At 41.2% G+C, this 10752-nt stretch overlaps 2 protein-coding genes across 3 annotated transcripts; one reads left to right on the top strand and one right to left on the bottom strand.

The window, feature by feature from the left end:
• The first annotated feature begins 321 nt into the window (after positions 1–321).
• Positions 322–6290, top strand: tmem59 (transmembrane protein 59). Its single transcript, XM_086042970.1, has 8 exons — positions 322–765; positions 903–1008; positions 1117–1211; positions 3323–3475; positions 3595–3640; positions 3725–3845; positions 5125–5242; positions 5738–6290. Exons 1-8 carry the CDS (start codon positions 616–618, stop codon positions 5897–5899), a joined length of 951 nt encoding a protein of 316 aa, XP_085899096.1. The 5' UTR covers positions 322–615; the 3' UTR covers positions 5900–6290.
• A 98-nt stretch (positions 6291–6388) lies between these two features.
• Positions 6389–10700, bottom strand: lrrc42 (leucine rich repeat containing 42). 2 transcript variants are annotated; one of them, XM_086043466.1, is made up of 7 exons: positions 9967–10694; positions 8941–9072; positions 8742–8863; positions 7872–7957; positions 7681–7794; positions 7522–7606; positions 6389–6741 (listed from the first exon to the last, which is right to left on the bottom strand). In XM_086043466.1, the coding sequence occupies exons 1-7, from the start codon at positions 10368–10370 to the stop codon at positions 6461–6463; spliced, it is 1224 nt and encodes a 407-aa protein (XP_085899592.1). In that variant the 5' UTR covers positions 10371–10694; the 3' UTR covers positions 6389–6460. The 2 variants fall into 2 exon arrangements, with proteins under 2 accessions (XP_085899592.1, XP_085899593.1); XM_086043467.1 differs by lacking the exon at positions 8941–9072 and having other exon boundaries at positions 9967–10700.
• Between the last annotated feature and the right edge of the window lie 52 nt (positions 10701–10752).

The following is a 10752-nucleotide window of genomic DNA, read 5'->3' as shown; positions in this document are numbered from 1 at the left end:
AACATTAGCTTTATGGTTTGTTTACATTACCACGCGTGAAGAAAAATATTCCCTGACAGACACACATTTCAGAATTAAATGCTGCTGTTTTTATTTTTATAATCAAAATCGTATAGAGTACCCAAGAAGCATATTTGAGTCACAGTTCGGTTTATCTTGGCACGAAACGTTAATTTTAAGAATTCCCGAATTTATAAACGCATCAAAAATATTTGATGCGTACACCACCAGTCGTCCATCCACTCACGCTGCGGTTTGGGCGGAGGGAGAGGGAGATAGAATCAAGTGTGTGAGGGAAGCACTTTTTAAACATTTGAGGGACACAAAAGTGATGTACAGTACTCTAGATTGTGAAATACGGAGGCATGGGTGATACCGTAATACACACTTTTGTACAGTAAGTGGCGGTATGCACCTGTAAATTGCTTGCAATCCGCAAGGAATCGAACGAAGAAGAACAACAACAACAAAAAGAACAAGAAGAAGAAGAAAAACAAGAAAAACAAAGAGAACTCGTTGGAGGATATGTTCTCGCGATGACTTGATCCAATAAGAAGGAAGGGGAAGCGAGCGTGTTGTGTTTGTTTTGTCTGGGTTTTGTTTTGCACACACAAAATGGGGATTGTGTACGGGTTCGTGTGCTTTTTGGTACTCTTTGGGACTTTGGCCGTGGCCTCATCTGACGTGTTCGACAGCGTTTTGGGAAGCACAGTGTCTTGCCATCGCTCTTGTGAAATGACATATACTTTACACACGTATCCGCGGGTGAGTAGTCGATAAAAAGTTGGCTAGCTTTAGCTTCGCAGTTTTAGTCTACTGTTTGATTTAAATGATGTCATATCTTGGTAGCGCGTGTTTAACGGACCTTGGTGGTGATGGTGTTTGTGTGTCTGTGTTCCTAGGAAGAGGAACTCTACGCTTGTCAGCGAGGCTGCCGGTTGTTCTCCATTTGCCAGTTTGTTCGTGACAGTAAAGACTTGAATCGCACCACAGCCGACTGTCAGTCAAGTAAGATAAAATGGCCGTCGATTACTGTAGTTGCTGCCTATTTATTCAAAGATTTCGTTGACATTTCCTTTGTTGTCTGTCCGTAATGCTTTATAAACTCTGTTACAGCCTGTCAAGAAGCTTACACCCAGGTTAACGAGCAGGATGCATGCAACCTGGGCTGCCACAACCAGCTTCCTTTTGCCGAGCAACGCTATGAACAGGTGCACACAATATTTCTGCCTTAACATGGAACTGCTTGTCAGAATCAATATCATGTTTATTAGTCAAGTATGTTTTAAAACACAACCGTGTCTGGGATACTTGGATTCACTCTAAGTACTTTAGCATTTAAAAGCCACCACTACACCAAAATGCACATTTGCCAAATACATTAACGCAGAAAGTACAGAGAGTCAATAAGTCATATAAAGTGTGAAATAATACAGTAGTACTGATCGACAGAGTAGTGCAAATGATGCAGTGATAGAGCTACAACGATGAATACAATAAGAGGGACTTAGCCTTGCTGCGAATGGAAGTGGACACAGGAGATGATTGAAATGATTGTGGTTTTGGACGATTTTTTTAAATGAAAAAAAATCCCCAACTTTAAAAAGAGAAAAGACGGGGCAAAAATCTGGGAATAGTGTGAAAACAGACTTAATAGTCTACTGAGCGAGCGTGAGGTGAGTTATCACAAAACAAAGCTAAAGACTAATGTTGTTACGCTATAATTACTGGTAGAGCATGTTTGTTTAAGATTAAGGCCCGCTCCCTTGTTTCTCAGGTTGTATCTTGATTAGCTACATTCCTTTTTACATCACAATTCATTGAAATTGTTTTACAAGTTTTTGGGGATAACTTGAGTTGGCGGTACAGTGGCCGACTGGTTAGCACGGCCGTGCAGAGGTTCGAATCCGGCACCGACCTTCCTGTGTGGAGTTTGCATGTTCTCCCCATAGGTTTCCTCCCACATTGCAAAAACATGCTTGGTAAGTTAATTGAACACTCTAAATCAGGGGTCGACAACCTTTAACACTCAAAGAGTCATTTCTAGGTTAACATAAAAAAGAAAACACTGCGAGCCGCAAACACCCTTTGACATTTGAAATGTGTGTGTGTGGGTGTGTGTGTATATCTATCTATCTATCTATTTATCTATCGCGGGCGTGCTGGAGCCTATCCCAGGTGTCTTTGGGCAGTAGGCGAGGGACACCCTGAATTGGTTGCCAGCCAATCGCAGCTGCACACAGAGACAAACCTCCGCACTCATAATCACACCTAGGGGCAATTTAGACAGTCCAATCAACTTACCATGCATATTTTTGGAATGTGGGAGGAAACCGGAGTACCCGGAGGAAACCCACGCAGGCACGGGGCGAACATGCAAACTCCACACAGGGAGGCCGGAGCCGGGATCGAACCCGCGACCTCTGAACTGTGAGGCGGAAAAAAGAGCGCTGTTCCACTGAACAATGACAGTAAATATTTGCAAAATAATGGCCTGAAAATGTATTTGATCGGTTTTGGGACTAGACCTCTGCGCATAGCATCTGCAAATCAGGTCTGTAGAAAGTCACTTTCATCTTTACGCAGGACTGTAAACTGCCATCTTTTTGGAGAAAAAAGCAAATCAGATTTTTTGTTTTTTAATTATTATTTTTTTTTGTGTGTAAGCATTCATATTACATTATAAATGCGACCGAGACGACGTCACTCACGACGTAGTGTTTACGGAAGTAAATGGGGTCCTGCGTGTCGGAGCATTTCTACAGTGGAGTGATTTGGTAGGAGGCAGAAATACATGATAAATACTGAGGCTTTTTGATCTCATTTCACGGAGACGTCACTAAAGATGACAACACGTCATAACAGCACGTAAAAAATGAGCTGATCTGAATTACTATTATCACCATAAATGTCTACTTTACGCTTCATATTTCAAATGGGATTAAAGTTAAATATAAAATCAATACTGTTACTCAAAACAACTTTGCAGATTCGATCTCCCGGCTGCCAGCATTAATCCTCCCTCCGCCCACGCGGAGCGCATTGGGCTCTGGATGTATTCATGTCAGATATGTGCAACCTGGCAGTTCAGACTGCGGTCCCATTGCAAAATACCAGATATGTATCTGATCTAGGACCATATATGACAGTGGCCGAAAACGTTGACTTAATAAGAAGACATGATGCACGTTTTTGAGACAAATAACATGCACTATGCGGGACCCTGCTCTTTATTGTCTATTGTCCCTAAGTATGATTGTGAATGTGTGTTAGTTTGTATATGTCCTGTGATATAAATAAAGTTGTATTGTATTGTATTAAGCTTGAAGCAATGGTGCCAAGGATTCACCTGCTCTACCCGCTGATGTTTGCGCGAGGCTTGTGGGAGGACATGATGAGTCAGGCGCACAGCTTCATCACGTCCACATGGACCTTTTATCTCCAGGCTGACGACGGCAAAGTAGTCATTTTCCAGGTGCGTGACACTCTGCGAAAGAACAAAAACGTGACTGCTTGTAAACAATATGTCATAGTGTGTACATATGTATTCCACTTATCAGACTGAATCCCAATTTAATTCAGTTTTTCTCTCAGTTTGAAACAGAGAAACAAAATGAGCCCCAGGACGTAGAGAAGACACGTAAGCCCACATTTACTAGAAATAACTAAGTCTGACTTTCATGTGATATTCTTTTTCTTTTTTTTTTTTTGGTCTCCTTTCAAGTCTCTGATGTGAACAGTCCCGTTTACAAAGACTACCAGCATAGACTCATCCAAGAGAGGGACCGTGACATGAGTGCTGACCGCACCTATGACGGTTACAACTTCTTCAGCTGCCTCTCAAGGTTTAATAGCACACTTAAATGCAAATTAAACCATAAAGTGTTGAATAATTGTACATATAATGGCACACTCAAATTAAAGTGCTTGACAGCCCCAAAAGGTTTGAATTGCCTATAGATGCTACAAAATGAGAGCAAAGCATTACTTCTGTCAAAATGAAACCCCTCAGTGCACTTCAACATACTTTCTAGACTCAAAGGTGTCACCAAATGGCATGGCAGCAACACTGTTATTTGAACACTTTCTCATGCAGGTTAGCAGCAGCTAAGATCTGATGCCTGGCTCTCCAAAAAACCCATGAGTCCAATCTTGCGTTGCCATGAAACTGTCACTTAGTGATGTATGGTATCAATAGTTGAAAGAGCTCAAAGCCGGCTTGGAAGTATGCATCAGCAGATCAAAGCAGTAAAAGAGGACTGTGCCAAAATTGAAGTAAACAAGTTCCTCAAGAAAGAAAACAAGATCCTTCAAGAAACAATGCCGGACTGGGTGTTATTTCGCTACCATATCGTCAATTGCGATATGAACATCCAAAATATTAATATCGAAATTAGGACCATAACGGTTCTGTGAACTTACCACATTATTTTGTTACCATATCGTCATCGAGATATGAACATCCAAAATATTAATATCGAAATTAGGACCATAACGGTTCTGTGAACTTACCACATTATTTTGTTACCATATCGTCATCGAGATATGAACATCCAAAATATTAATATCGAAATTAGGACCATAACGGTCATGTGAACTTACCACGCTTGTGCTGCATGTACCAGTAATAAAGAAAACTGTGGAGAGACTACATTGACCACCAACTGTTTTGTGATACCATTGTCACCCACTGACTTTTCTAATGGATGACTACTCTTTTCAAGTATTTGTTTATTCTCCTGCACATAGTTCAAGACAGAGATGAGCATTTGATTTATGAACAAAAGCAATTTCTCTTTGCCTAAAAATTGAGTCATATCTGATACTGCCTCCAACCTGGCGCTTTATTACATCTCTATTTAAAGATCGAAATTTCAATACATTGTTAGGAAAGAATGCATAGATTTTTTGGAGACCGTTATGATTCCACAAATACTGTATATCCCCATCACACCATCAATTTGGGAATTAGTGCAGTCTGTACTTGAGGTGAAATCATGAATTAGAAGAAAGAGGAACAAAAATGTTCTGCATAATTAATTACAAAAAAATATATAAAATAAAAAAGTATTTGTTTTTTTATATGGCCTGAATGGACACTAAGCAGAAACATTTGCTCCTCAGGAACCCTTGGCTGCCAGGCTGGATTCTCACCACTACCTTGGTACTGTCTGTGCTGGTCCTCATCTGGATCTGCTGTGCCACCGTGGCCACCGCCGTGGACCAGTATGTGCCGGCTGAGGTCAGTTGGTGTGAGACCTTTGGGAATTGTAGTCCATTAACCAGTAATATAATATACAGTGGTACCTGCTTGTAAGTTAATTTACTGGCATTTCAAATCAATTTTCTCCATTGAACTGAAGTGGAATGTTGTCCTCTGAATGAGCATCTTCTCCATTCTTTTTGCAAGTGCGTTCATTTAGAATTTGAGTGTTTGACTATCCAACACTGCATCGGTATCATAATGGAGGTGACAAGCTGAAATTCACCCCTAAGCTACTGGCAGGTAAACATGCTCAGTTAAGTAGAAGCACCTGTGGCTCAAGATAACTGTGACAGGGATTTTACTTTCTGGGCCTGATTTTGCCATCTCTGTATTTGATGGATATATTTAGTCAGTAACCGATTGGACTCCCAGTGACCAATCTAAACATCCACGGTAGTGAATGAGTTAAAGGTAAGCATTTTGAAATACATTCGACACTTACTCATGAAGATTGTACATTTTATTTTTCAGAAATTGAGCATCTACGGTGACAGAGATTTCTTAGCAGAGCAGAAGCTCATTCCGTACCCGGCATCATCCCTGCTCGTCATCACCTCCAAAGGGCAAGGAGAAGATGGCGAGGAGGCGGGACCCCTTCCTCCCAAAGTAAACCATGGCCAGTCGGATGTTTAAAAAAAAAAATAATAATCATGGGTGACGAGAACTTTTGACTCCACTTATGCTTGCAGTATGAGAGAAATTACTGTTAATGTTTCTATAATCATCATGCCCCTTTCGATGCTTTTCAAATGGTTGCTCCTGTAATGCCAGTACAAAACTAATAGGTTTGGTGCCCAACCACCCTGCTCCCGCCCCTAATTTTTGTGTTAGCGCTTGGTGGCTGTGCTTATTTTATTAAAAGCTGTGACTTCTTTTGAGGTGATTTCATCCAGACACTCAACACTTTTGTGAAATGACATGCATTGCGGTAGCCGAACTAACTCCCGCCAGTTTGGTGTGGTCAGTCTGCTGTAATTTGTAGTTGAGTTTAACAATAAAACAGTTTGCTCTTAATTGACTTCAACGGTGACTGTAAGTGCTTCTGTTCTCAATGGTACTTGGCCAGCATGATGGTCTTGTGGTCTACCTCACAGTTGAAAAATGAACTGCACAAAAAGAACATGCGTACAAAATAACTTTATTTATAAAACATTACTGAACAAAACGACTATACAATCGTAGTGTTGAAGCATCTCAGTATTGGTCCAACAAGTCCATGTCGTCAGCGGTCAACACAGACGAGGACGCACGTTTCATCGGCGGACTAGCCGTCGAACGGTCGCCGCACTTTTGCGACGGCTGCTTCCTTTTGCCAGTTGCATTCCAGAAAGTCCTGTCAAAGGAGGTGCCGTCTGTGGTGCTTCCCGCTAGAGGTTTGTAGAAGTGCAGATGTTGCTGCTCCTCAGCTGTTGCATCTCTGTTGCGACAAAATGGTGCTGCGTTCAACACTTCTTGGACAAACTTCTGCCTGCCGACTTAAGAACGTAAAAAAAAAAAAAAAAAAAATTACTCATGGCAATGTACTTTTTGAACTGATTGTTTCTTGATGCAAAATGGAACACTACTTGGCTGTGACAAGCAGGTGCTGTTGATTCTGTCTCAACTATGTAGTTTGCAATCCAAAAAACACTATTTCAATGAACATTTTACTTGTTAAAATGGGAGACAAATGTCAATAATTAAAAATGAATACAAATGTTCTTCAAATAACATGGTGGAAAAACACCGCCATCCAAAATGTAGTACGTTTTTTGAAAAAAGGTTTTTAAAAAAAGTAAAAACGTAATGAGTAAAATTTAACCTGACCGTGACACTTTTCTGCCATATGAAATGAATCTAGTACATTTATAACAGTAGTTTGAGTATTTTGTTTGCTGTCTAAATGAATATATATTAGAATTGTTAAACCGTTAGCATCAAATTACAACAAAATATTCAGTTAACCAAGTAAGAAATATACACTTAAAGTTTAAAAAATACAATTCAACCAACTTAGTTATTGTTCAAACAAAAACACTCAAAAGTGAATGATATTGTCTGCTATGTAAAAAGTTAAATGACAATTATTAAATTATTGCATAACTCTAAACCCAGGGCTTGCATCTCACAAGAAGGTGTGAGAATGACAAACTTAAACGTACGGGAGAAGCCGCACAGCCAGAAAAATGTTTATCTGTGTGTCTTTTTTTCTTTTTTTTTTTTTTTTTAAACTTGAGCTTGTGGGAAAATATGGCCCAATATGAATAAACACTTACAAAAGCGAAGTGCTGATATTCTGGACTCATCAAGCTTCTTCTGTTTCGGCATTTGCGCTCCATTGGTTTCCCACTGGTTTACAACCTGATAACCACACATTTGCAAATATAAGATGTCACACAACTAGCAACTACTCAGAAAAAACACAACTCTGTTACCTGTTCGGCCCATCCTTGTGTTTTACATCCGGAGTGGTCAAAGGCGTCCAGCGCTTTCTCGGAATAAGTCAGACCCAGCAGCTCCCACATGCTCGACTTCAGTCTTGAGCCAAACTGCAAACAACAGAATGACTTGTTTAAAATGAATAAGCTAAGTACAAACAAGAACCAACTATGTGTGCCTCAAGCACCTTCATGCTTGTGCCAGATACATCCAGTTTTTCAAGCTTAGGGAGACACTTGAGGTAGCGGAGAGCCCTCTCAGAAATGGCGTTATCTGGATGAGAGAAACATTTTCAGTGCTTAGCTTTTTATTTGGACTTTTGTTTTTGTTTTTTGCAATGCTTATTCCAAAATAATAAGACTATACACAGAAGTTACATTAAGCAGGCGCATTAAACACTCCGGCATTAACGTGCAGTTGACATTCATCAAAGTTAAGAGTTTGCATGTTCACTACAGTTGACACGAAATAGGACAATTAACAACACAGCCACAGGTGCACTTCCAATCACTTTATTGAACAAAAGGTAACAAAATAAACACAGTCATACCCAAGTTGCTACGGCCATAATGGGCACCTAAGCAATCAACAACAACATGCAGTCTGGCTAACGGTTAGCCAGTTAACAGCTAGCTTCACGTTATTTTCTGTCTGAATGCCGAAAATGCCACAGTGTGTGGCGTGTGGTTGAACCAACAAGTCTGGGGGAAGCGCTTCATGCACATTTCATTGGTAAGAATGTGATTATAAATGCTGTCTTATTAGGTATAGTCACAATACTGAGATAATATACTCTGAATGGTTGATGCAAAGAGTGAAGTTTGTTCTTTGAGAGGCTCTTATTACTCCATACAGGGATCCGAGCGTAAAACGCAAACAAAAACCAAACAGAAGTTGTCAGTAACAGTGATGTAACACAACATGGCTGCCCCTTGGCTTCAGCCGTGAGGGGGCAATTGTTAGTCCATTAAAAATACAGTAAATCTGTGAGCCACTCAGTCACATAGTATAGAACATTCCATTCTCTCCTCTCAAAATGGGAACAATGCCAACTTACTTGAAATATCCAAGCACTGAAGACAGTCCAGGCCTTTCCTCATCATTCTCACCGGCGTAGTCAGTCGTTGCAGGCCAGTGTCTGACAGGCCGTTGCCACCGATGAAGAGCTGAATCAAGCAGCTACATGAGGAGAAGGCAGAAAAGAAGAAATTATGACCACAATAAGTCCTTCAACACGGACCCCAGCAGTTTATCACCTCGCAAGCGAGGCAGATGTCAGGTGCTGGAATATCTCGTGGTTGTCGCCCAATCGGCAGCCAAACAGGTCTAAACATTTCAAACTTTGGAAGGTCTTGATGTCAGCGATACGCTCGCTCAGTAGAGGAAACCTGAAGAACATACGGATCACATCACATCACCTTTTTAAGCTATATGAGGGGTAGTCAAAATATTTGAAAAAATTATTACATTTGCAAACTACATCCACCATTAATAATAAATTGATGATGAAGAAAAAAAATCAGGGTCCTTTTTGTGTGTTGGTCCGATACCAAAACGAGCAGTGGCCCTGTATATTCATTATAGAATACACTAAGTTTCAATTACTCTTTCATATTCAGAGTCTTCATATTGTATTAATTAAGCGGCATATCATGCTAAATAAACTTTTTTAGCTTTTAGCCATGTTAAATTGCTAATTTCTCGCCCAAAACAACACCCATGTGGTGTTTTTCTCTATTAATCCATCTCGGAGCATTCCTGCTCATTGCTCTTCTCCAAGCAACAGCTCCTACCAATCCAAGAATATGACTGTGTCCTCACTTTTGTACGTCACAAAGTGAGGAGCCATTCCATATCGCCCTTGCAGACTAAACACGCACCCACTTTCTCAAAACAGCCACCAGTGAAACACCTTCATTTTTGCAACGAGTTGGAGACAAGTGGCTCCTTTCACACATTCACTTGAATGAGGCATAATGCACAGTGTTGAATTATTTACATTCTACTTCAATATGCTATTACTCTGTTTTTATAGAGCACAAGATTATACAGTGCTACTTTTCCTTGTTAAAACCAAACAAAACTTTGTTGTTTTTTTCTCGGAGGCTGGAACAGATTGATGACATTTATTCATTACAAAGGGTAAAGACGTTTTGTGAGACAAAAGTCTCGAGTTATGAGCGTGGTCACTCACTGGTCACTGAACAAATTAAACTCGTGCCTCAAGACTGCAGGTGTGCCTAATAAAGACCAAATCGATGGTGGGTGCCATTGCAACAGACCTGTTCCTGAGGCAGAGGGAGCCGAGCACCATGTCTCCATAGGCGTCGCAGAAGAGCTGCAAGGCTTTGGGGGAGACGTCTGGCTTCAGGAACACGCGGTTCTCCTCAGCCGCCGCGAACAGCCTGTCGCCGATCTGCTCGGGGAAGCCCACCAGCGAGTCCACGTGCTGTACATTGCCCGCCACGAAGAGCAGCGCGATGTCGAACAGCGACTTGCTGCTGTAGCGCAGGCTGCCCTCCGCGTTGTATGTGAACACGAAGTGCTCCTTACGAAGCACCAGCGGGTTGGTCCGTCGACAGGAAGAAGACGAAGACGAGGATGAGGACACCACCGGCTTGAGCACGATGTCGCTGACACGACGCAGCTTGCCTCTTTCCCGCACGTACACGCCGCTGGCGTCCATTGTTTTGTTTCGACACTCTCTCTCTCTCTCTCACAACACCATCAAGTTGATGTGTGTTTCTGTTCCCGTCAAAAAACAAACCAGAACCGACATTCGAGTTGACTGGGATTTCAGTGTTTTGCTTTTGCTGGTGTCAAAATAAAAGCTCTTTGACGAGAAACATCACGTTTTATCATGAGCACACGCAAAACACGACACTTAATGTGTCTTTGCCCGTCTGCGACGTATTTAAATACACCTTACTTAGCCTTTAGCTAATTCTCAAGTTTCATTTTCATTCATCTATTTGAATAAAGTTTTCTTTTGAATAACCTGCGCACAGTCTGTCTGGCTAATTTACTCGGATGTCACGGTCAACAGATGGTGTCAAAATAATGGTCTT

The sequence above is a fragment of the Filicampus tigris genome, chromosome 10, assembly GCF_054856515.1.
Source record: "Filicampus tigris isolate MCC_2025a chromosome 10, RoL_Ftig_1.0, whole genome shotgun sequence".
Taxonomy (NCBI): Eukaryota; Metazoa; Chordata; class Actinopteri; order Syngnathiformes; family Syngnathidae; genus Filicampus; species Filicampus tigris.
This window is presented reverse-complemented; position numbering and strand designations above follow the sequence as displayed.